The 27,082-nt window shown below is 36.3% G+C and overlaps 1 protein-coding gene across 1 annotated transcript in view; it reads right to left on the bottom strand.

Annotated features, from left to right (window-relative positions):
- LOC109083811 (tenascin-R-like) overlaps positions 1 to 27,082 on the bottom strand; it is a 127,885-nt gene that overhangs the window by 43,251 nt on the left and 57,552 nt on the right. Inside the window, 4 exon segments of the mRNA XM_042775899.1 lie at positions 1,805 to 1,918; positions 1,921 to 2,277; positions 4,301 to 4,654; positions 4,657 to 4,843. Of these exon segments, the coding sequence (XP_042631833.1) occupies positions 1,805 to 1,918; positions 1,921 to 2,277; positions 4,301 to 4,654; positions 4,657 to 4,786 (955 nt within the window). The 5' untranslated portion in view covers positions 4,787 to 4,843.

Genomic DNA, 27,082 nt, shown 5'->3' with positions numbered 1-27,082 from the left:
TTTAACAGTTATTTGTCAATCCATTCAAACTGGATTCATTCGCAGCTTTGTATACATGCATAGTATTGGCAGCCTTGCTTGTCCAGATTATAGATTGACGTACTGAAGCAACAATATGTCAGCTAACAGTCTTTCTGAATAACCTAAAGACTATGTTTTGTCAAATTGTGTAGAGTATAATGTGCTACTACTTATTTCATGATCACTTTTGTTAAATTTATAGTTAAAAGACTTGTTAAAAGCAGGTGTAGTGCTATGTTAGAGTTTGCAATTAAATTTTGCAATTAAAATCACTTAATTTAAACTATTTGAAAATGTAAAAAAAATTCTCATCTCATCTTATTTCCTTCATCACCCCCCACCCATCGCAACCTGTTTGCAAAATACTTTTTGCTTATGGTTTCATCGTCGTGATGAGACAAGAAAATTGGATAGAGTAACTGAAAGAAAAGCCATATTTTAATTCATTCCCTTGATAATATGAAAACCTAAGAAAGCAGAGAATCTTCTGAAGCTGTGTGAAGAGTAATAATTGAGCAGCCACTCGCAGTATTCCACCACCTCTCACAGACAACACCCCACTATTTTCTCCTAATTGCAATGAAATAAGCAATTTTGCCTACACTCAGTCTTGCAGAAAATGAGAGGCAGAGAACTGGGCTGGTAATATGATTTGCCCTTCCCTCTCCCACTCATGAGATGACAGCTGTCTTCAACGATGTGGGGTTTCGCCAGTCTTTTCCACGAACTAGCTGTGAACCTGGGTAAGCGTGATGGAGAAATTGCTTTGCCCTGGTTAATATGACACATCTTTCCCTGTGAATGTGACTTTTGACAAATGAATGGTGTTACGCTGTGAGTTGTCACCAATTTTACAGCCATGACTGGAGGAGTGGGGGGCGCCTACTGTGGGGTTTAGCATCTGTCGTGTGTGCCTGTAAATGGGGAAACGGTTACTGCTCTTACCAGAGAACATTTATATTGTAAAGATAAGACCAGTTGCACATCACTTAATAAAGAAGCTTGTTTTAAATCTGCAGTTCACTTTGAGAGAGAAATGTATGCTCTGAAAATGATGTCCATATACACAAGATTTGTTATAGCTCAATTTCCTCTTTGATGGATTTTAAATGCTTAAAGAACACCAAGAGCATCAGACATTAATAATTCACTTGCAGTATACAAGGCAGAATGTGTGAATTATCCACAAACTCATTTTTTTGAGGAATGTACTTGAACTGCTTCCACTATGTCAATATAGCAAGGTGTAATAAGTGTTTATAATGGTAAAACAATGAAAAAATGCTACTGTACATGCTGTCTTTTAATTACATGCAATGTATATACTGTAAATATATTTAAAATCTATATAGATTTAACAGAACAACACATGTAATTTTGCAGCAAATTGTAATAGTATAAATTACAATTTAAATGACATCTATTCGAAATCTCTTCAATATTTAACAAGACAACAGATGTACTATTTCCTTACAGGAAAAACATATGGTTAAAGTTATGGATAATATGGATAATAGGAAAAAAAAAAACTGTTGCCTTAAAATGTCTATGTCACACATTAAATTTGATCATATTTTTATTTATAGTAATTGTTATTTATTATCAGTTGTGTACATGTATGTTGCATGTTGCATTGTTTCTTTAGTTCTATTTTCAGTGTATTTAAAAGTACAAATGTTTGAAACCCATAAGTTATGTCTACAAATTTTCTGGCAACAAGAAGGGTTGGCAGTAAGAAAACACAAGGGTGTTTTTTTTTTATTGTACTCAACCATACACTGACCTGAAGCACAGTCATCTCCTGCATATCCTTCTTGACAGGCGCAGAAACCATCCTTACACACCCCTTTCTGGCTGCAGTTATTAGCACAGAAGATGAGAGAGCAGTCTTCCCCAGGAAGCCGGGTCGGCACTGGCAGGTTCCATTCACACAGGTTCCTTGATCTGAGCAGTCGTTCAGACACCTGCCCAGCGAACAGTCCTCCCCAGCATAGGCTTCCTCACAAACACACTCGCCATCAATGCATAACCCCCTGTCAGAGCAATCACCTGGACATCGAGGCTCCGAGCAGTTCTCACCGCCAAAGTTATGGTCACATACACACTCGCCTTCGATGCAAATGCCCTGGCCAGAGCAGTCATCTGGGCAGCGGGCTTCAGAGCAGTTCTTGCCAATCCATCCTTCTTCACAAACACACCCACAAACCTCCATGCTGAACGTGCCATGGCCACACTGAGGGACGAAGTCGAACTGACCTAAGATTGAACAAATATGAAATTAAAATTCTGTCTTCTTTTGCTCACTCTAATGCCATGGAAAAATAATAATAAAAAAATTACAAATGTTAAACACTGTAACTGAATCAGTGAATTTGTGATTTAAATAAAGAACTGGACCAGTCTGGTTCATTAAATGAATCATTCAAACTGGTTTTGTGACCCGAAGAATAAAATTCATAAAGGTTTGGAACAAGGTTTGGAGTACATGATGACAAAATTTTCATTTTTGGGTGAAATATCCCTTTAAGTATATAACAAACTTAAATTACAGGATGTTCCTCACACATGGCTATCATTATGTGTTCTGAAAGAAGTCACTTTTATCAGTGTGCTTTTTTTTGTCATTCTGATCCTCATTCACTGCACTTTCGGTATCCAGGACACTCTTTTAAACATATTCTTAAAAATGACTGCATTTTCCTCAGAGGAAACCAAGTCAAACAGGTTTGGAGCAAAATGAGGGTGAGTAAATAATGAAAGAATTCCCACCAGGTGAGCTATTCCTTTAATTTCCATCAGGTTGGACTAAAATTAAACTTAAGAAAAACAAATAAATAAATAATTCTGAGGCAATATCTTGCCATCTTATTAGCTCCACTGCATGTAGCTTGGTTTGATTCAGCAAACAGAGGACTTATCAAAGGCTTGAGGGGAAGACCTCTCCAGCAGCAGTGCTGTAATTAATCTAGTTCACAATCTAACCTCATTTGTATAGCTTAAAATGACTTTCCCTTTACTACTGCAGTGTTTCAGCTGTTTTTAGCTGTCCTGGAGGGGCTACACAGCCAAGGTTTGCAGGTGTGGATCCACTCGAGTGCCCCTTTGAGATGTTAAACAAGCACAACACTACCAACTTCCACAGTTCTGTTGTCCCTATGGGTCAATGCACAATATAGCCTCTACTTCACTTAGCACTGCAGTCACATCATAACCGACAGAAGGACCAGGATGCACTTTTGTTTCATCCACCGGGTACAATGAGCCAAAAGCTTTGAATCAGATTCAGTGTTAAAGAAGATTTGAGTTTGATTATTCAATTATAAAACAGAGACATAACCTGTGTATAGTAAATCCATTCTATTCGATTATGAATATTTATTTGTAGCAGAACAAACTTTTTCATATAACTTTTTCATATAACCTTCTTTGCATTATGTGCCATCTGGGATTACTAAAATGAAAAAGGATCTATGCATGACACAACTATCCCAGGATAACCCAGTTCAGTTGCTTGTTTAATGACAACATGAGTAGGTACAAGAAGAAATATTATTGGTAGAAACTGGTAAAAATAGTTTATGAGTTCCAATGAATGATTCTTAGATGATACTTCACTAATTCAGTGCTATTTGAGTCTGTCTGAAGAGCAAGTTTTTGAGTTTTTTTTTTATGTTACACTTAGTTTTTAACATATTTTAGATAGCTTATTAAAGAGAAAGTTATTCCAGCAAACAGCCATCAGTGATTTTCTGTTTTTGTAAATATTGCTGATTAAATCCTCTATTTACCTTTTTTGTACATATATGTAATGTTAAATTAATAAACTACTATTCAAAGATTTGTGGTTGGTGAGAGTTTTTGATGTTTTCAAAAGACATCTACAACACTCACCACGCCACGTGTTATTTGATCAAATATACAGATTTTTTTTTTCTTTTTTTAATATATTAGAAAATGTAATTTATTAAAAGCTGAATTTGTCTGTAGTCATTACTCCAGTCTTTGGTGTCAATTTTCAAAATTTTTTAGTAAAGCATAAAACTTTAAAATAAAATAAAAATATTTTGTCTGATCTCATTCCAATCAAGGATTACTTGATTCAAACTGCTTGAAAATTTTTAACTAATATTTATTCAGATCATTATCTGTTATATAATGAAAATACCATAACAGTAAGCATGTTTGAAAGAACAAATCCAGTCGGAACTCAGAAACATTTTTTTTATAATACTGCAAGATGTGCGAGCAATGTGTATCCACCTCAAAATCTAAAACTCACCCATAACAGAGCTCTCTCCACAGCAGCTGGAGCTACACTGTGCTCGAAGCAAGGAAACCTCCCTCTCCAGCATCTCTATACGGTTAGCCAGCTGTTCCATGGCCACAGCCGCAGGACAAGCACAGGCCTGCTTTGGGATATTGATGCGATGGGTGAAGGTCACCTGGCTATCCGAGTCCACTGTCTCTTCTGTGTACTCTGTCGGCATCTTGTCACTCCCAGCTGTACCTTTGTTTGTCCCTGGCCCTGGTACCGTGTCTAGGTCCACTGAGCAGAGTGACTCTAGAGGTACATTGATGTTGTATACATGATTGAAGATCATGGCCTGGGTCTGGTTGCTAGACGGACCCCCACCTTCGGAACCTGTCGCCTCACCCTTGTGGTCCTCACTAGTTTGCTGGTGGGGTTAGGGACAGCTTGAATCCCAAAGAACAGTAAAGCCAGGCTCACCATTGAACCTTGTATCGCCATGGTGCACCCCCACATCACAACTCGGGCACTAGGGTGAGATCATCAACTCCACAAATAGACCTCTGATTGGCACTGTGAACAAGAAGAGACCACATTTTAGTACTAGAGAACAGGAAAGAAATGAGAAGATCTTAACAATAGCACTATTTTTAGTGGCCTCTATCTCAGCACAAATATGATTATACAAACATTATATTCATATTCCAGAGTGGTATAATTAATCCTGGGTACACTTGCGAGATGAAGAGAACATGATAGGCAGGCATTATCCGATTGACAGCTCATTGAGCCAATCATGACACTGCATTCTCTCATGTGACCTTTTCACCTGTATCTGGCCTTCCAGAAGTAAAAGGAGGCCAAAGAGGCGCTGTCAAAACAGTGGTATCATTGTAGAACAGTGATCCGTTTAGTGTCACAACTCTTAAGTAATCATAAAATGTCAACATTTCTGTCCTTAATTGAAATTAAACTCAAAATACAATATAAATATTAGATTAAAAACATGAACAAAAAATACAAAATGTTTCCTTGGCAACTAACTGAAATAAAAAAAAAATAGGTTTAAGTAGAAGTACTAAAATGTCAAACTAAAATAAAAATCACAAAAGGGCAACATTTATATAACTAAAACTTGAAAACTGGAAATATAAAAATAAAAGCTAGTAATAAATATGATAATAGTATATAAATAATGCTAAAATAAAACTGTTACACAATGTCTTATACAATTTTGCCTGTTTTTTTATTTTATTTTAATTTTTTACAGGAGGCACAGCCTCCTTTAGCCCTCAGGGAAAATATTATAATGTTAAGCTAATGCTTAAGTAATACTTGCAATTTCATCAAATGTAGACAATTCCAGTTTGGTGACATATAAATCAGCATAATTCACAAGAACACTCTTGGGAAATCCAAATGTTTATGGGAAAGGCAGCTTTTACAAACCATCTCACACTGGTCCCGTTTCATCAGGCTCTTTTTACTGTTGAGCCCTGAACCTAGTAAAGCCAAATTATTATTGATTCCATATTTTGTGCTACAATTATTTTCTGATAATTGTAGACATTAAACCCCAGAAGCTTTCCCTACAGTATGAGAAACATTTGATAATTTGACTGGGAATTTTGTTGATATACAGTTCACTGATTCAGTAGAGACCAAAGCTATGGAATTTTCTTTTAAATCTTCCTTAATCCCTTACCAGCAACAGAACTCAGGACAAGAGCAAACTGTAAAATGAATCACTGAGTCAGACTGACACCTGGGCTTTGGGGCTATGGTCAGAGTGATAATCTCCTTTGACATTTTCTATTTTTAATGGACTGGCAGACATAGACTTCCCTACTGAAGAAACTTTTTTTTTTTTTGCTGTTCAATCACATGGATAAAAGTAAGAGACTTTAAAGTAAATGTATAGTGCTCTATCATTTCTTATAGGAGAATAATTCATTTGTACAGAACAAAGCATCCATCCATCCAAATCACTTCAATCCTAATGACTTCACTTTAAATTAGCTATAAACGTACTTTCAGATTAATTACTAAAATCTACTGAATATATGCCACAAAAGAATGACTAGTTAACTGAAGGGTTGTGTGTAGTCATATATTCCTGTCACATTGTGGCATCTTATTTTTATCGGTCAGAGCCTGGGGGTGTGTCTAAGTGGCTTGCTCTCATTTTATTTGTGGCACTGGACCCCTGGAGCAGGTGGCTCGTTAATTCCACCTCCATCCTGCCTCTTATTTTATGAGTGGCAAACCTTGCACAGAAGGGGTCTGACATTACACAACCAACTTCACCTTCACACCTTCTACAGAAATATAGTCTGATGAAACAAAGGTTTCAAAAATTCAAATTTTGCATAGTAACAGAGTCTACTTCACAAATATTAGCCAAAACAATGCCAGTTTTAAAATCACAATGCTTTTAAAGGAGTAGTTCACCTCAAAAAATTAATATTGATGAAACTCACCCTTTGGCCATTCAAGATGTCAATGAATTTTTTTCTTCATCGGACCAGATTTAGAGAAACTTAGCATTACATGACTTGCTCGCCAGTGGATCCTCTGCAGTGAATGGATGCCTTCAGAATGAGAGTCCAAACAGCTGAATAAAAGCTCAATAATCCACAAGTAATGCACACATCTTAAGTTGATCAATTAACTTTTTGTGAAGTGCAAAGCTGTATGGTTGTACAAAATAAATTAGTGTTATAATTAGTGGATTACTGCAACGTTTTTATCAGCTGTTTGAACTCTGATGGCAACCCATTCATCGCAGAAGATCCACTGGTGAGCAACAAGTGATTGTAATGCTAAATTTCTCCAAATGTGTTTTCTAATGAACAAATAAACTCATCTACATCTTGGATGGCCTGAGGGTGAGTAACTTTTTTTTTTTAGCAAACGTTCATTTCTGGATGAACTATTCCTTTAGCAGGCAAAAAAAAAAAAAATTCTTTCCCCTTAAGTGTTGAATTTTGAGAAATGCCTTTCAGATGGTCTAGTGTTTTTTTCTAATGGAGAGGATTAAAGAGACTACAGAACTATAGAGAGACTACAGACCACTGAAGAGACTATCGCCTCTTCCTCTCTCATTATTTTTTATTTATTTATTTTAAAAACACGCCGCCTTCAAAGTAGAAGTCCAGACCAGGTCACACAGACATTTCTCCTGTTATGATGGGCTGATGGGAAACTTTTCTTTGATTGGAGATCTTGGCAATGCCAAGCAGCCCAAAGCCCTGTGAGGAGAATGAGTGCCATCACACTGAAAGAGGCTCAATTATTAAATATGGCAGGGAGGACCACAGGGCCCTTTAACTGATGCACTTTTCCTTATTCCTAATTTACTTTTGAACAGCACGTTTCTTGCAGGGATTTTTCTTTCAGTCACTTAATGGTTGTCCACATTGTAGAACCCATTTAGACTGACAGTCAATGCAGTGAATATGAAAGGAGTGAAAGGAACAACCAACTGTTTTCAAAACTGATAATAAAAAAAAATGTTTCTTGGATTACAGTATGTAACACTGAAGATTGGAGTAATGGGTGCTGAAAAATGAACTGTACCAACCTTTGGATCCCAATAACTATAACTGAAATTTAGTTGTTAACAAGTTAACAAAAAAAATAGAAAAAATATGAGATTAATCATGATCACATATTTACAATATGATCACTGTTGTTAACTGTTAACTAAGAACTATATAAAAAACATAAAATAAAGTGAAGTCCTAAAATCACTATACTATATTATACAGTTATATAGTCATGATATATATATATAATATCTAATCTAGATATATATATAGAATATATATATATTAAAGCTAAATAGAATCTAAACAACGAATAAAACGATGACAAAGCACATCAACAAAATAACTAAAACTTCAAAAAAAGTTACATTCAAAAGACACTGAAACACTGGAACGACTGACAGCTGGTATAGTCAAAATGTCCCTACATTCTCCCTGGAAACATCAAAATGTAATATTTTGAGTCAAGCAAATACGTAATATTTTTTTTTTTCAAAGCTTGTCCCTCAAATGTTCTCCTTTCAAATGAATGAAATTATGCTTGTTCTTAATGTAATGAAGAATACATGGTGAAAGAGATGTGTTATAACTAAAGAAATAACAATTGGATCATATTGCCTGATTTTCACATTAAAAAAGCTGATGTAAAATCATGCATAATATAATCCCTGGTCTGTTATTTAAACAGCATTGTCCTGCTTTGTGTGAAGACTCTGAAGCTGTTGTTGCTTGATAAGTAACTTGCAGTTTCATCAAATTTAGACAATTAAAAAGTTGGTGACATATAAATCGGCATTAATTAACAAGAACAATCTTGGGAAATCCAAATGTTTCTGGGAAAGGCAGCTTGGCAAACCATCTACAATGGTCACGTTTCATCAGGGCCTCTTTTACTGGTTGAGCTTGAACTTAGTAAAGCCAAATTATTATTGATTCCATATTGTGCTAACAATATTTTCTGATAATTGTCAGACATTTACCCACAGAATCTTTTCCCTACAGTATGAGAACCATATTGAGTTGTAATTCGACTGGGATTTTTTTTTACTTTTGTTGATATACAGGTCAACTGATTCATAGAGACCAAGCTATGGATATTCTATTTAAAATCGTCCTATAATTCACCTTACCAGCAAACACAAGTCTCAGGGACAAGAGTAAACTGTAAAATGACTCCACTGCAGTCAGACTGACACCTGGGCTTTGGGGCTATGGTCAGAGTGATAAATCTCCTTTGACATTTTCTATTTTTAATGCTGACTGGCAGACATAGACTTCCTACTGAAGAAACTTTTTTTTTTTTGCTGTTCAATCACATGGATAAAGTAAGAGACGTTTAAGTAAATGTATAGTGCTCTATCATTTCTTATAGAGAATAATTCATATGTGTACAGAACAAAGCATCATCATCCAAATCACTTCAATCCTAATGACTTCACTTTAAACTAGCTAGTAAACGTACTTTCAGATTAATTACGAAAATCTACTGAATCTATGCCCAAAAGAATGACTAGTTACGGAAGGGTTGTGTTGTAGTCATATAGTACTCTGTCACATTGGCACATCTATTTTTATCGGTCAGAGCCTGGGGGTGTGTCTAAGTGGCTGCTCTCATTTATTTGTGGCACTGGACCTTGAGCAGGTGGCTCGTTTCCATTGCCACCTCCATCCTGCCTCTCATTTTTATGAGTGGCAAACCTTGCACAGAAAGGGTCCTGACATTACACAACCAACTTCACCTTCACATCTTCTACTAGAAATATAGTCATGATGAAACAAACAAACAAAATTTCCAATTTTGCATGAGTAAAAGAGTCTACTTCACAAATATTAGCCAAAAACAATGCCAGTTTTATAAACAACATGCTTTTAAAGGAGTAGTTCACCTCAACAAATTAATATTGATGAAAACTCACCCTTTGGCCATTCACGATGTCAATGAATTTTTTTTTCTTCATCGAACCAGATTTAGAGAAACTTACATTACATGACTTGCTCGCTCATGGATCCTCTGCAGTGAATGGATGCCTTCAGAATCTGAGAAGTCCAAACAGATGATAAAGCTCAATAATCCACAAGTAATGCACACATCATTAAGTTGATCAATTAACTTTTTGTGAAGTGCAAAGCTGTATGGTTGTACAAAATAAATTATTTTTATAATTTGTGGATTACTTACTGCAAAGTTTTTATCAGCTGTTTGAACTCGTGGGATGGCACCCCTTCCATCGCAGGAACGATCCACTGGTGAGCAACAAGTGATGTATGCTAAATTTCTCCAAATGTGTTCTAATGAACAAATAAACTCATCTACATCGTGGATGGCCTGAGGGTGATAATTTTTTTTTTTAGCAAAAAACGTTCAGTTCTGATGAACTTCCTTTAGCAGGCAAAAAAAACCCAAAAAATTCTTCCCCTTAAGTGTTGATTTTGAGAAATGCCTTTTTCAGATGGTCTAGTGTTTTTTCTAATGGAGAGGATTAAAGAGACTACAGAAGCTATGAGAGACTACAGACCACTGAAAGAGACTATCGCCTCTCTCTCTCATTATTTTTTATTTTATTTTTTTAAAACACGCCGCCTTCAAAAGTAGAAGTCAGACCAGGTCATCACAGACATTTCTCCTGTTATGATGGGCTGCTGGGAAACTTTTTCTTTGATTGGAGATCTTGGCAATGCCAAGCAGCCCAAAGCCTTTGAGAGAGAATGAGTGCCATCACATGAAAAGAGCTCAATTATTAAATATGGCAGGGAAGACCACAGGGCCCTTTAACTGTGCACTTTTCCTTATTTCCTAATTTACTTTTGAACAGATGTTTTCTTGCAGGGATTTTCTTTCAGTTCACTTAATGGTTGTCGCACATTGTAGAACCACCATTAGAAACTGACAGTGCAGTGAATGAAAGGAGTGAAAGGAACACCAACTGTTTTCAAAACTGAGGGAATAATTAAAAAAATGTTTCTTGGATTACAGTATGTTAACACTGAAGATTGGAGTAATGGGTGCTGAAAAATGAAACTGTACCAACCTTTGGATCCCAATAACTATAACTGAAATTTATGTGTTAAAACAAGTTAACAAAAAAATAGAAAAATATGAGATTAATCATGATCAAATATTTAAATATGATCACTGTTGTTACGTTAACTAAGACTATATAAAAAAAATAAAATAAGTTGAAGAAATATCTCACTAATATATATATATATATACTATATATATATATATATATATATATATATATATATATATTATATCTAGTATATATAACGCTAAATAGAAATATAAAAAACGAATAAAACGATGACAAAAGCACATAACAAAATAACTAAAACTTTCAAAAAAAGGTGAATTCAAAGACCACTGAACACTGACGACTGACAGCTGTATAGTCAAAATGTCCCTAAATTCTCCCTGGAACCCTCAAAATGTATATATTTGAGTCAAGCAATAAATTAAATATTTTTTTTTTTCAAAGCTTGGTCTTCAAATGTCTCTCTTGTCAATGAATGAAAATTATGCTGTTCTTTATGTAATGGAAGATAAATGGTGGAAAGAGGCTGTTTATAACTAAGAAAAGAACAATTGGAATCATTATTGCCTGAATTTCACATTAAAAAAGCTGATGTAAAATCAATGCAGTATATAATCCCTAGTTCCTTGTTATTTAAAACAGCATTGTCTGCTTTGTGGTTGAAGACATCTGAAGCTGTTGTGGCTGATGATGAGCAACTGACCTCCTTTAGAACTATGGTAAGATTATTACAGAGAGTTTTGTGGGTTGCCTAAGCACAATGGTTATTATTTATAATTTTCTGAAGAGACAAAAAAATGTTAAGAAAGTTTTAAGAAAGATTTTAAGGATGCAAGCAATATCTTCTCATTGCTGAAAAAGAGCTTCACCTTCATTCGGTGAGATGACATATTCTTGTTATTTTAAAATAAAACCACCTGCACACCACTGTGATTATGACAATATAATTTTTAGTTAGTATTTCAAATGTTTTTCTTCCTCTTTACTGAGGAGTTGGACCTTGACTTAAGAGATTGAGACATAACAAGTAAAGATAAGAATTTTACCAACAAGTTTAGATCGTGTCTCTTTTCAGTGCACTCAAAACTAAATAGTGAGGTAAAATTTATTTTACTTAAAAATGTAAAATCCAGTTTAAGGTGGTAGTGTTTTGGAACATATGTTATGGAACACTAGTGTAGAGATGATTTACCAACTACATGACCAAGCAAACAAACTTACTACTAGCCAGTCTAACCAGCTTTTGGTATTTGGGTAGGTTATTTTTTTTTTTTGTATTTTTTTTTTTATACATGCTGGCTAATGGCCAGCAAACCCCCACAAATACCAGCTTAAGCTGGATATTCCAGCAGTGTGCATGCCTGAATCTATTGAAACCTCGTGATGAGCTTTCCTTATTTTCACTCTGCAAAGAGACACATCATCCATCTACATCATCCATTCTTCAGAGAACACAAACACACACCACTGATTGAAATGTCAGGGCTGAAAACATGAATAAATGTATTTCTTATGATATCAGATAATTATGGCTCTTTCCAGATGTTCTGGTGATATGACTTCAGCCATTTGTAAATTTTCAAGCAGTAACCTTGATGGATGCCTCGCGATGTCTTAACAAGGAGTGCTGGTAATTCTCCTGTGTCCTGCAGGACAATTCTCCTATGGTTCAGTAAGTGCTAGTTGTGTTCTGCCATGATTTGTTTAGAGAGGAAAGGACTTTAAAAACAGTGCAGGCACAGCAGAGTTGTGATAAAGACATGTAGCCCACATGATGTTAGGGGCATCGAGGTCAACAAAGCATTAACCTCTCACCAAGATAACAGATGGGAATGTTTGTTGGCTTCTGCATTGCATTTGGAAAAACCTTTGTTGATAATGGAAAGTTAGTAGGAACATTACTGCAAGTACCGTTGCTTAAGAGCTACGTTGCCAACATGATGTAAACCAGTCTTCAACTGGTCTTAAAAAAGTGAAAAAAACCATAATAGATGAAAGTGAATGAGATAATTTTGAAAGAGTGATAGTGTCTTATATTGATTACAGTTTTGGTCGAGTGGAAGACTGCCATGATTTTTTGATCAAAAATAGCTGGAGCCTTACCAAGGCTTCCAGTGATGACCGCCTCTTTTTGCTGCCACCACTTTTCATCTTTTTTCAAAACATCAAGTCGGTTTTTTAGTTCACATTAAATGGAAACAAGGTTTCACAACCTAAACAAAAGTGATATTTTGCATCCAAGCGTGACTCATGTGTTTACCATTCATTTTATTAGTACTGAATGGCAGATCCTGGCAGACGAACTTAAAAGTTTATAGAATCATTCTTCTCTATCACTCATGTAAAATTTTCTCTCTTTGGTTCTTAAACACAGCTTCAGAAATTGTTCTGTGTACAAACAGCAATACTTATTTTTTTTGTTTTTTTTTCATTGTTGTCTGTTGACACATGCTTAAAGTAATCAGCACATTAAAAGTGACTTTACTTTTAGAAGTCAGTCTCTAGGTTAGAGACCGGTTAAATAATGTGTGTAAAACTATGCAGCTGTGCAATGTCAATGCGAACATATATATTTTTATATATGTATATATATATATATTTAATAGATTAATCGATATTTAACTGTACTCTTAAAAATAAAGACTTTATTGGCATTGATGTTTCCAAGGAAGAACATTTAACATTTATGGAGCATTTCGCTCCACAAAAGGTTCTTTATAATGGAAAAGGTTCTTAGATTATTAGAATGTTCTTTATATCAAGAAAAACAGTTAATTTTAAGAGAACTGTTCACTGAAATAGTTATTTGAGAACTGAAAATGTTTTTTATTGGTGTCAACTGCATGTTCGATTGCTCACCGTAACTGTTAAGCTACTTGCTGTTATGAAAATGTGTTTAACAACTTATGTTCGATATAGATCCACTTTAGCTGACTTCTAACAAGTAACATTTGCATAGTACATGTCAATCTAATACTACTCCTTATATAGTATCCCTCCGCACTTTAAAACAGAAAGTATTAGTAAAAATGTCTATTAGCTGTCAGTGCAATAGTATTTAACATTAGACTGTCTAAATTGGACTTAACAGTAGTTGAAACTTCGTTAAATCATGAATTCAACTCATAAGCTTTAAAGGGTACCATTTCAAAGCGGTTCTCTGGTCCTTAAGTTCACCGCTTGCTGCCTTGTTTGACATGGTGTTTTCAAGCAGTGTGTAATGTATCTTGGCAGGCAGGTTAGTAGAGTTCTTCTTACTTCAGTTCGTTCTAATCTTATGCCGTTTTGTCACGTCTGAGAGAACTGCGGAGCAGTTCGCAAGAACAGCTATGCCATCATCTCTGTATCCTCTCCACTGGAGATGTACCTCTCTCTGCTTTGTCTTTCTCAATCTCGTCTTACTTTCCACTTCTTATTTCTCACACATGTGCTTCCTGTGGTATCTTCTGCTTACAGCTGGCTTGATTGACACTGAAATAAGATGTCTCTGTGTTGCCTGTACTAGGAGCCATACCTATGAGGCTTTTTGCAGGGTGAGTGTTACGCCTCAGTCAGACACAGAAACAGGCGGAGCATTGGGGGATCCTGTAACCCCTATTATGCAGGTAGTAATGGGCCAAACACACTCGATCGCTGAAGGCACGCTGTACACACTGGCCTCAGCCCTGGGCTCACAATAACTACTCCAGCAAGAGAGCATCAGCCCTCCTGCAACATTACTATTCTATTCTCATGTTCCGACAGTGCCTGCCAAATTGCCTGTCTTTCAGTATCATGGCCACTGTTCTTTCCAGCACCTGCGACCGCAGCGGGGTTAACTGTCTCACCTCCTTCACACTTCCAGAGTTCGAGGCAACGTGGATTGACCATGTTGGGACATGAGGCAACATTTAAAGAGGTCACAGCGTAAGCCTACACTCTTTTTCACCAAAGGAGCTGTAGGATGTCCTCCCTACTATTTTTTTTTTTAACTTCTTTCCTCCAAGAAATAAAGCATTTATTCTTCCATTATTAAGAATAACCAATTTGTTATTCCCTGTAATTCCCCTGAAATGAGTTATGATTAAAGACTTTTTAATCTTATGTTTAAAGTTTTAATTTACTTTTCAAAATCAGAATGTTTTATTTATAATCTTCATCGTTTTTCCTCATTTTTTTTCCTTCTTATTTTTTCCGTCATGCAACATCACACTCTAAACGTTCTAAAAATGGCTGTGAGCATTTTTAATTAAAACAGCTCATAGATTCAACTGAAATTGTTTTCCATATTAACTACTGTTTTATTGTTATAACATTGTAGTATGTCCTTGAAACTGTAGGGTTTAATTCATTTACTATATTGATATAAATTTTTAATACTCACGCCCAGTTTCTGTAAATAAGACATACAAATAAATGTTTAATAAAAAGAAAGCAAACAGCTTTGATCATAATTACACAGGCAGAAACTCCTACACATATCATAATCTATTCATTAATCATTGATCATGTATAGAGCATTATATATGGTTCTCATATCATATCATGCAATCATATCTCATTACATAATTCTAATCATATCATTATAATTGTTTCTAAAAATATTGATTACAACCATCAACAATTTGAAGACAAAGTTGTGCCTTTTTTTGAGCTAGGTGCTTAAGGATGCTGTGCTATGTGATATGTATACTCGGGTAGTTTTTTTTTTTTGGGGGGGCGGCTGTCCATTTTGTGCCTTGCTCTGTTTTTCGCCTACCCAATTTTTTGGCGGCATGAGTGAATTGATTGAATAGAGAAATGAGTTTTGACCGTAAGTTTGTTATGCTTGAGTTTTCATTTTCACTTTTCAGAACAAAGTAGGAAACATGTTAAGTTTAGAGACCGTGGCTTAGGGTTTAAGTTATTCATGATAGATATATCATACTACATATGTATAACTGTAGGAGTATATGGTCTAATATATATATATCTATATATATATTTATATGCCTAGTATATAATATTCAAAAGGCTGTTGTACTGTCCATGCTAGGCTGACTATTTCTGAATGTAAAGGGAAGACTAAACTGAGTGTTTGTGCAGCCACTCTTCTGAGAAACCGGGAGGTAAAAATGTCATGGCATCCGACCCAAATCCTTCAAGTAAAGGTGAAAGAGAGTGTTCAAAAGACTTCATTTACATTCTAGAAGGCCTCCCATAGCACAAAAAATGTCAATCCAGTGTCCCTCAAATCCACTCAGGCCCTCAGAATAATGTGCTCATAAAGCTTGCTCCACGATTCGCGCTTGCAGTGCTTTCTAGTTTCGACTAGAAGAACTGCCTTTCCTCTAAAGTCAGGTAGAAAACTAATTCCAAATGGAAGATATTGGCTTGCGTCCAATTCACGAGTTGAAACACTAGCGGTAATAGTGCAATTGCTGACACCTACCAGGATGGTTTTGATGGTGATTTGAATTGCAACTAGTGCAGGACGATGGATTTACTGGAAATAACACATTCGAAGACCCAGAACCTCACCATAGTCACGATAAGCGAAAATTTTTCAAACAATGAACATATGAACCAAGATAGGTCATGAGGTTTGAATAATCAGAGGTCTTAAAATTCCTAATATGTGTCCTTTATTCGTGTTCGTCTCAACTAGTTAGATGAACTTATTAGCAGACTGTCGACAAACAACGGGCATACAGCAACCACTCACTAGTGTTTATGTATTTTTTTAATTCGACCTAAAAGTACTTTATTTCTTTGTCTGAGATGCATTTTTACAAGTAACGCGTGCTAGGTTGATCTACAAAATTAAAGTTACTAATAATGGCAATACATTGGATTAGTCTCAATACAGAGTTTCCACGTACATAGATGTCCATGAAGTAATTCATACTGCAAAAATTTATACTTATTGTATTATTGAAAGAACTTCCACAAAATTTACAATTTATATACCCTTAATTCAAATTCGCTACCTCATAAATCGGGTAACATATTGACGTCCTCAACTTAAATTTCAAGAATTGAATGTTGGACATGTAATACCATTTTTCATTTTTAATTCGTGATGGCACACAACTCCTGCGTGTTGACGGATTGCAGGCTTGTGTTTTCCCCGTTTTCGCTTAGGTGACTAGAAAATAACTGCACGGGTTGTTTGTTGTTTTGTCTTTTATGAGCCCAAAGGCTTGGGTTAGCAGTCAACACACATCAAATTATGACTTTCTGGCAGTGTCCTGGCCACAATTGCACAACCGGCATCTATGATCATGCACCCTCGATCAATCTACTGATAACTATTCACAAATAAAACAGTAAACATTAAATTTCTTAAACAGGAGCTTTCTTTCTGGCTTTTTCCTGGGTTACACTTTAGTGAACTTTATTGCACTCACTGAGTACAATGGAAAGTCCCCATGCTTCATTCGGCTATATCCGTTTCTTGCCCTGTGAACTCGCGTATGGTATATGGCGAGTATGATGGCAATGAAAAAACTCACATACAGCCAATCGGGTCTGTGCGGCACGGTCGCCGGCTCTTCATGAAGGAATAGTAGGGCCTACAGGGTACGCGGTTCTTCTAAGCTGATACTAGTCGCGAGTTCAGCTCCGATTGACTTTTAAGGCATGAGTATCATTGCCTATTGCGTCTCCCTATTAACACAATGTTTCCTCATGCGGGCCATAATGATATCGTCAGTGAATCAATTTATCTATCAGAGGGAGGCCATGTTTTTGCGACAGAATGCATAATACCTCTCTTTCCTTTTAAGCTGTCAACCACCCAGCCCTCTGAAAGAGCTCTATTCTCTACCATCCCCTTTTCTGAAGAATTATTATTACCGTTATTCCCTCGTTTTAACCCTTTCACAACCTCTATTTCTTTTACACCCCAAAACTGACAGTTATTGTTGACTTTCATAAAGCAAAGAAAGTCTCTGTTCTTGATAGACATATAAACCCAGCTAATTCTCAGGGAGTGTCGAAGAATGAATGAATGAACAAGTCAGACAAAAGTCTTGTGTATTTTGATATCTTCTGTTTCCCTTTTGAAGCACATGACATACAATACACACAAACCCTGGTCAGAGCATCTAATACTATATACTTTTTTCTCACCAGCTGTGCGTGTATACATGATATCGACCACTGCATTGGTCACTTTACAATATAATTCTCAAGTGCAGCTTTATTGTGTGAATTGTTCAAGGGAATGATTTTTCTCCATCTTGTTTTGGCGCATGTATCTCAGATTTTCAACCAATATTGCTAACTTTAAAGCCCAGCTACGCTCAACCCCTCCACCTCTCGATAGTATTGCCGTTCATGTAATTTCACTGCATTAACCATAATGTCGGCAGTGATCACCCCCACCCCCACGTCGAATGTATAATGGTTGTTTTTAAGTAAACATAGTTTGTTGGTGATTTAAGAACATCCACATTGTGAAAAATGGACACGCTAAGCCGAACCTCCCACAATGTCCCCCCCCCCCATCTTGAGAGACGAGATGAAGTACCTCTTCAAAGTTGCTGACGTCAGACAGCGTATTATTTTACATGAGAATTATATATCTTTTTCTTCATAGTTCCTCATCTGTCCTTAGGTACAAAATAATAAATGTCACTTTATCAGTAACTAGTGCACCATACACATAGAATAAAATAACTTTATAAAATAACATTAATTTTTACGTCGCAGTAAGATTTAAAATTAAATTAAGTCTATTATTATATTTTGGGATTAATACATTTAGCCGTTGTTGAGCATATAGCTATACTAGTAGGACACATTGGTTGTAAAGACAGATTCTGTTGATGAAAGTGAGATTGTGGTACCCCCCGTAGAAGCAAAGTGATACTTGGGTATACACATCCTTCTCAAAAATGTAATAGCTTAACTGATGGTTCCAAATAGTTAACAAACCTTTTGTTGTCATCAAATGCCAAACAAAGTTACGTCTTTATCTCTCTCTAATATAATAGATAAAAATTCTTTCGTATGATATCGGTTGTTTTGGTACGCTGTCAGCAAGAGATATAGACTGTAGATATAACATGAAGCATAAGGGAAAAAAAGACCGGACTGTGTACACAGATGGTATACTTGATACTGACATAAGTTTGAGACCGCTGATGGATTATTAGAGGGTAGAAACGAATCGGACATTCTGTGCTATAGCCTGTGCTTTTTTGATTCATGTTTGACCCCAACACTTCAATCTTGAGTTACTGGTGTTCGAGATTGATCATGGACATTGCTGCTCGGTCTTTTTCAGCAGGTCACTGGGATTTTCGATGTTCCCCTGAACTCGAAAACATACCTGTATGAATAGCATTATCAAGCCCTGGAACGCCCTACACTGTCAGTTTTCTCACTTTTTCTCAGCCCAACCCTACCCCAAATAGGAAAAAAACTGATAGATTATGTTCACCATGTTGTATATAACTCTTAGGAGAGACAAAGCTTAGACACTCGAAGGTACTCTCTCCAGGATCCTGATTACATGAAGGTAACGTAAGGGATTGGTAGGTAGAGATTCCCTGTTTGCAAGTGGCAACTGCATTAAACCTGGATGGCATTTGGTCCCCTTGCTGGATCCTATTTAGGGGGCGCTAGCTTCCATGCATTTCGTATGTGCAGCTCCTATACAAACCCATCGCACAGGAAATTTTTTTTTTTTTTTTTACTTTGGTAATTCTCTGAACAATATCTCGGACAGGGCGAGACTAGAAAAAACATCTATTAGAAGGCTGGCACATCAGTTGCAAAGGTGTGATAGGCGTGGATTCTACTCTTTTTGTGGACGATTCTCAGCGTTCATGTACAATAATTTCTATTTTTCTATCTTGACTGCCTTTCGCCCATCCTAACTGTATGTTCTCATGATCTTTATATGTTGGATATTCTAGACTGCCTTCATATTTAGAAGACTCAAATTCTTTGAGTATTTATATGCTTGATTCACTGACAACCGTAGGGCAGCATGAGCAAGTATTCTTCTGTCTTTTTTCGTTGTATTCAGTTCTGCCTCCGATTCCTTCGTTCGTTGTTATTGATAGACATTGTACAGCGTCGCCCATAAAGTGCACTCCTTATCACAGATCTGTCGAACTGGTGTAATCTCTTAATTCACGCCATGATAATGTCTCATAGCATATACACGAGTCATGGGGCGGTCAAAAGACAGGCACAGCACAGAGCTAAAGGACACGAAATCCCCATATGATTAGAGTTCTCAGATCAAAGACTTCCAGCACTGTCACTTCACCTCTATTCACCATACCCAGCTCGCGCAGCAATTATGAGCCCTCTCAGCATGTCATTAAAGATGTTAAACATACCAATTCGCCTCCCCTCAAGGGACCTGAAACACTGAGACTCGGAAAATCCCTCATTTACCCACATGGTGACGAAAACACACCCATGGCATCTCTCTGAACATTTCAGTCAGGGGAAAAACCCCACTCATGCCTGCCATTCACAAAGGCAAAGTGCAGACGTCGCTCAGTTTACCCTGGACGCTACTGCACATGCAATGTGTGAGAATGAGTGCTCAGCGTCCACCAGGGGTGAAAAAAGTTTATTTAATTTAATTAGCAGATGTTTAAACCAGTAAAAAAAAAAAAAAAACTTAAGGGGCCACAGCAGCAATTGATTTAAAAGTAAGTACGCGATTTAAAGCTGTTAAGTATTGTGTTAACAAAATATACTTTGACACATCTGATAAGAAAGCAAACAGGAACATTATAGGAAATTATGTTTACAATTAGTCAGTCGTTATTAAAATCTTTCCCCTTTGTATCAATACTGCCTCTTATTTATTTCTCTTTTTATAAATATCAGTTAAAGCAGATTGTCTAATTGTGTGTGTGGGGGTTTGGGTGTGTGTGTGTGTGTGTGCCTGGTGTTCCCCATTGTTAAAAAGAGCTATGTCTAACAACAGTGCATTTTTTGAAATCAGTGGGACATAGTTGTTGGTCCCCATGATGGAAACAAGCTTATAAACTCCTATACAGAATGTCGTGTCTGTTGTGAAATCTATTAGGGGTAGGGTTAGGGACATGAATTGATAATTCCAGTTTGTAACAGTGTATAAAAAGCAGTATCCTCTGACAGAATGTCCCCAGCGAAAACAATGGAATGCAACATGTGGATGGGGTTTTTATTTTTTTTTTGTGTGTGGAAGCAAATACAGCTGTGCGAGAATATTTAGGTCCAACATAATTGTTTTCTCTTAATCCTGTAAGTGCCCTGCTGATCGCTCTTCCTTTCTCACACACAGAAGGACTAATCTGCGGTCTGGCGCAGAAAGATAGAAGCAATTAATATGGAACTGAACGTGAGCCGATCACTATGCATTCAGTTACACATCGGCCAGGACATGCATCATCATAGATATTTACTTGTGAACACGACAAGCATCTTCAATGGAGAACAGATCAATATGGCAAGGTTTTTTTGTTTTGTTTTGTAATTGTTTTTGTTTAGTTGGGTTCTGCAGACCCTGAGATCTCACAAATCTTCAAACACCCCCCGATTGTAACAAAAAATCTTAATAAACAATACAGTATATTTTTATATGATAGTATGACAATAATTATTTAATTATTATGAAACCTCGTATGTTGTTTTTCAAATACACTGATTCTATTTAATAATGAAACAAGCGACTGTTTATTTTTTCAGTGAGTCATTGATATCAGTCACTCAATCTGATTTGGTCGAGAAAGCAGTTTATAATGCAGTGAATGGAACATCTGATGTGGGACAAGTCCTCTCCAAATAATCAGCCCAAAGTTGTCCCCCTCATTGTTTTTTTTGATTTGAAGAGAGAAAAAAGAGGTCTTGAGAGCAACACGTCAAAGAATGTCAAAATGAGTGAGAGTTGTGCGAGTCAAAATCAGAAGAAGGTGGGCTTTACTCTTTAAGAAGCTGGACATGAAATCCAGTTGCACCTCTTCAGTTTTAAGGGTTAGAAGAATGTGAGATAAGCTGGAAGTAGATAAACCCTTCAAATTTGACAATCGGGTTTATGATAGAGAATTACCAATCGTGTAATAGAGCAACAGTGCTGTGTACAACACTAAACTTTTTTATTGGTCATAATTTTTCTCATGTTTGAATTGAACATAACCTTGATCATGTACCTTTTAAGTTACATTAGACTGTAATTTAGTCATTGAATTTGTGCCTAAGCCAAGAAACATGTTAACAATAGGCTCGTTTTTCAACATACGGATTAAGTGCATGTTTGCATATATAAAGATTATTTTATTATTATTTTTTTTTTTTGCAGATATGTTTCAAATGGGAATTATTTGACTGTTTTCTTGTAATTCCCTGCTTATTTCAAAATATATTTCCTTCAGATCTAAACAAAGTAGATGGTACTAGTGATCCTGTGTAAAATGTAAAGTTAATCAAATTCTTGTTTATTGCAAACTGCTGGTTATTAGGCTAGGAGCATTTCTATGTGATTTGATCAAAAAGGGCTAGTTTCGCATGCAGTGTGTCCATAGTCTTTTGTTATTGTTTCCTAAGGGAGACAGTTGTTGACCAAAATTAAAGCCAGATTTATTTCCGGCTTCACTTGTCCAGCAGTGAGGTTGAAAGAGATGTGAAAGATTATGATATTTCATTTTCATTTCTGGCCGCAAACATGATGTCATTACAGGGATTGCTTTAGGGTAGACTGGGGGTTTAACACTGTTCTGGAGGATTACAAGTGTAAATATGCTAAGTGTATACCCCTACCATTTTCAGAACTGATTTGAATATTTAGTCCTCTATGCAAACAATTCAGGTTATTTGGTTAATGTAAAAAAAATAAAAAATAATGAAAATAAAATATAAATAAAATAATTAATATACAAAAACTGAAATGCTGTGGTCTCTTCCCTCAGAGGTCAAACTACTGAGGGCATTTTGGGAGGGAAAAAGCAAGTAAGCAAACTTTATAAATGTAAAATACTTCCCAGAGAGCAGAGGTGCAGGAAGAAGGGCCGAACACAAAATACAGTGTGCTGCGTAGAACCAAAAAATAAATAAATGCTCCACAAAATGAATACCATGAATAAAAGGTACAGGAGCATGCCCTAAACAAACATACTCTATCCATTCAACCGTAGGCCAAACAATTTATGTGAAACCAACAGCATTTCCGTTTACTGACACAGATGTCGGTGCTCATTTTTCTGGCTCAACTATCCATCACTACTCACAACATGTGAAGTGCGACAATCAACAGTGGGGCCAAGTTCACTATTGCAGTAGCTTTTCCTCAATCCTTTTGGTACTTTCCGTGTGAAAAAGAAATACAAAAAAATCAAGAAGGACCAGTATGAAACTTTCAGCTTTGAAACTTTTTTTTTTAGTTTTTTCCGTATGATTTCATGGGGATCAACTGTATGCTGCAGCCCAAACATGACAAAAGTCCAGTGCCTCACACCCCAGTCCCTGCGCCGGAAGTTTGTCAGTGAACCATCAGAGAAGGATCCTTTCTTAACTCCCATGGCACCAGTTCTGTCTGTGAATCAGCGCAGACTCACGTGTAATTTGCATATCTTTCGAAGAAGATCCCATTTCCAATGTGTTGATGCAGCAGATAGATTCCCAATACTGAAACCATGTCAGAATTCCTTAAGTTAAAATTATGTTTATTTTTATCGTCCTGCAGTATTTTGATTGGTGCAGAAAGTTACATGTAATCAGATGAGAGCATTTGTCTATTCATTTGACAAAAACTGAACTTAGTTCAGCCAATATGTTCTGTCTGTCTGTCTGTTTCCAGAATTAGCTTTTTTAGTTTCATAATGTTCTTCATCTTATTATCTAAAAATAAATTAAGGGGTGCCATTTTTGTCTTCTTTTTTGAGAGGTGGGCAGGCTGAATTGTGACGTCTAACCTCTCATAACTAACAAGGTCAGCTCAGCAAGATAAATATTACAGTTTTATGGGAATGCAAGTTTTTCTTTATACAATTAAGTATACAATTTATTCAAATTGATGTACATTAAATTAAGTCAGCTAAAAAGTGAGGATTAACACATTTGCTGTTTTACAGTGATTAATTGAGCATTGACTCTTGCATAAGTGTCATTGCTTAAATATTCCACAGCAAAAATATGGTAATGAAAATGGCACATGTTGTTCATATTGCCCTAATTGTGTTTTCCAGAAGTGAAAAAATGATTTGCATATGGAATGGGTGATGTTCAATTAAATCTGATTAATTGCTTGTCTTGGAATTAAAAATGAAAAATGCAGTTTTGCTCAATGAGTTAAAGAAAAGGGTGAATTCTCAGTGCCCATTGCGCAATGATTTATGAATCCTTCTGGGATTTAAATATTAGATTTTAGAAGTCATCTTTTTGTGTAGTTGTGCCTATGGTTCTTTTCTTGTTGTAATAGACATGTCATTTAATTGTGCCCTTAGCCTTACTCTGTTTGGAACAGCAAACTTACTTTACTTTGGTTAGTAAGTCTTATGGTTAGAAATGATTAATGGAAGTGTCCTCTGTGCCTTTACTGTATATAGATGATTAAATAATAATGAAGTTATGAGAATGAAATTGAATCATCAGAGCAGGCAAATTCAAATCATCAGGTTCTAACAATGTCTTTTGTTGCATTCTGGTATTGGATTAAATCTATCGTCACGCCCTCCCATTTAGAAAGGTCTCCAGCAAAAAGCCCCGCCGAATCCGCGTTCTGTCTGCAACCATTGATTTAAAAACCTGTCAAATTATAATTGAATATTAGTTTCAGTTGGCTTGGGTTGGTTATGATTGGACCCTTAATGATAATGAATTTTATGCACCCAGCTAGAGGCTGTGTGAATAAGGAATATGTTTCCTGTGTAAGACAGGGGCGTCCTATCATCGTCCTGCACTCTCTTTAAATCCAACACAAACGGATCACCAGGTTTTTCATTTCTCATAACTGCCAATTTGCCTTTTTTCTTATGCTCCTCACTGTTAAAACCTGGTGTTGTGTCGTATTGACTGAGGAAAACCCCCTCTACACTTCCCAAATGCCACATAATCCAAAATCAATGCTTATACTGAAAAAAGTAACAAAATAATATAAAATAAAATACACATGCATACAAATGCCCTTCTGTTGATGAAGTCAAAGAGTTTTTATGTGTTGAGCAAAGAAATTTCACTTGCTATCTTTTCAGCCTGATAGAAAAAGCAGACAATGTGGTTGAAAAGGAGCTTTCATCCTGGAAGCCTGGATTACTTTTTTCCCTTATTGCTAAGGCCTCAGAGATCTTTTTTGGAGTGCTTTTATCTTTAAAGTTTTTCTGAAATGTGAGACTGAGGTGAAGTATCGCCCTTTGCAAAGTGTCAGCCTTCACCTGGTGAAGCTATGACATCAATCAAAGAAAGCTAACATGGTTTTAAACTTAATACCTGAAAAAGCGAAAGCAAAAAAAAGTTTTGACCTGCTCTTTGCATACTGAGAGAGGAGTGCACTATTACAGTTGTAGAAATGTAAGACACAGAGCAAACGCTTCTGTGAGTCCACAGGGCTTATGTCGTTCTTCCACTGCATTCACTCAGAAAATCTCCCATCAAAAGAGTATATCTAAAATGGACCGGGAGTCCTTTAAATAATGTGCCATGGGTTTGCAGTATCTTATTAAAAGCAATTTTATGCCTTGTGGCTTAAACAACATCTGGACATTTCTGTCTAAGGAGGTAAGAAAACCCTATCCATCATGCATCACAATAATTTGAATACAGAAAACCACAAGTGTTGGTTTATCTATAACAATTCATGCAGACACCAACTCTGCTACTCATTCCTTTATGCAAATTTAAAATAATATTGTAATAGTTTAAACTCCATCAGGCACTCAGGGATTTGTTATTTATGCAGAAACATTAATAAATCTAGAGCAGTGTCCTTAGGACCGCCACCCAGATTGACAGCTTGCCCACCAGGTCAGATCCATCATTAATGGAAAAAAATACATATATATTTTTTTTTAATAATACAATTTCAACATTTCAAGTTCTTCATTAAGTACTTTACCATGGTGATTGTTCGTGTTGCCCTGCTATTTAATTTGAACTATATAATTATAATATGCTAATTAGTCTCTTCAGGTACGTGCTATAGTAGATGTCACCTACATCTTCGCAACAATAGCTGGCTGTCCTGGATTCCAAACTAGCAGCTCTCTTGAATGTTTATATTAAAAACAAGCAATCTATACTCACAGAAACTTCAGACGAAGAGCCTATGTGCATTGAATTATAGCAATGGATTTTCTAGATTGTACATAAACAACTGCAGAATCATAGTATATTTGGTGATCACTTTTTTCTCTTTTTCTGGCAATCACTCTAGTGCCAGCAGCTGTGTTTGGCCAGAGCGAGCTAGACGTCAAAGGTTTCTACTTTTTTCCAACAAATGTGATTGTTGTTTTTTTTTTTTTTGTTGGGTAGTGGGGCACCAGTGCTTTGAACAATGTAGCCAGATCCAACAGACCGGTCTGTTGACTGTCTTTGCCCCCACAACGACCAATCCGGTTAAGCAAGGCAGAGATTAAAATTGGACACAGTAAGTACTGACTCGTTTCAGTCATTATACAAAAAGAAGAAGCAACGCAGCAGAAACGAGACGAATTTATGTGTCAGCTGGTGCTCTAACTGAGAAACAGAGAGAGTAAGAGAGTGTAGCAGGAGTAAGTTCAGAAATTTCTTGATGTTATCAACGGGAACGCTTTGGAAATTTCGGTATGAACTGAACGTGAGCGCAGATGGCTGATGTGTTTTCAGTGCATGATACGGGGGAGAGCACTCTTTGCACACTTTTCTAGGCTATTAGGCCCATAGCTATAGTATATATCCAGTTAATAATTTTGAAAATGAAAGGGTTATATCGTTTGAGCGGATGCAAAGATGACCGACCAGCCACGCCACACACTGTTAAATTTGTCACGAGATCGGCATCTACGCTCCCCGTGATATTCAGTTTCGCCGAAGCTGCAGGGATGATTAATAGTGAATATAGATGTATCCAAATATGTTGTGCTTTTTAATACAAAGATATGCATACTCATGACAAGAAAAAACTATTGTGCATTATTTCCTCATTGATCAAATGTATTATTCATATCAAAATATAAAAATACTGTTGCAAAATTATTTGGTTAAAAGTAATGACTTGTAGATGCTTGCAAGGTCTCTCATTTACTGTACTTGATATCGTTGTTGTATACTGTGGTGACAGATGTTTT

Source organism: Cyprinus carpio, chromosome A2 (genome assembly GCF_018340385.1).
Source record: "Cyprinus carpio isolate SPL01 chromosome A2, ASM1834038v1, whole genome shotgun sequence".
NCBI lineage: Eukaryota > Metazoa > Chordata > Actinopteri > Cypriniformes > Cyprinidae > Cyprinus > Cyprinus carpio.
Note: the sequence above shows the minus strand (reverse complement) of the source record. Positions and strands in the feature narration are given on the sequence as shown.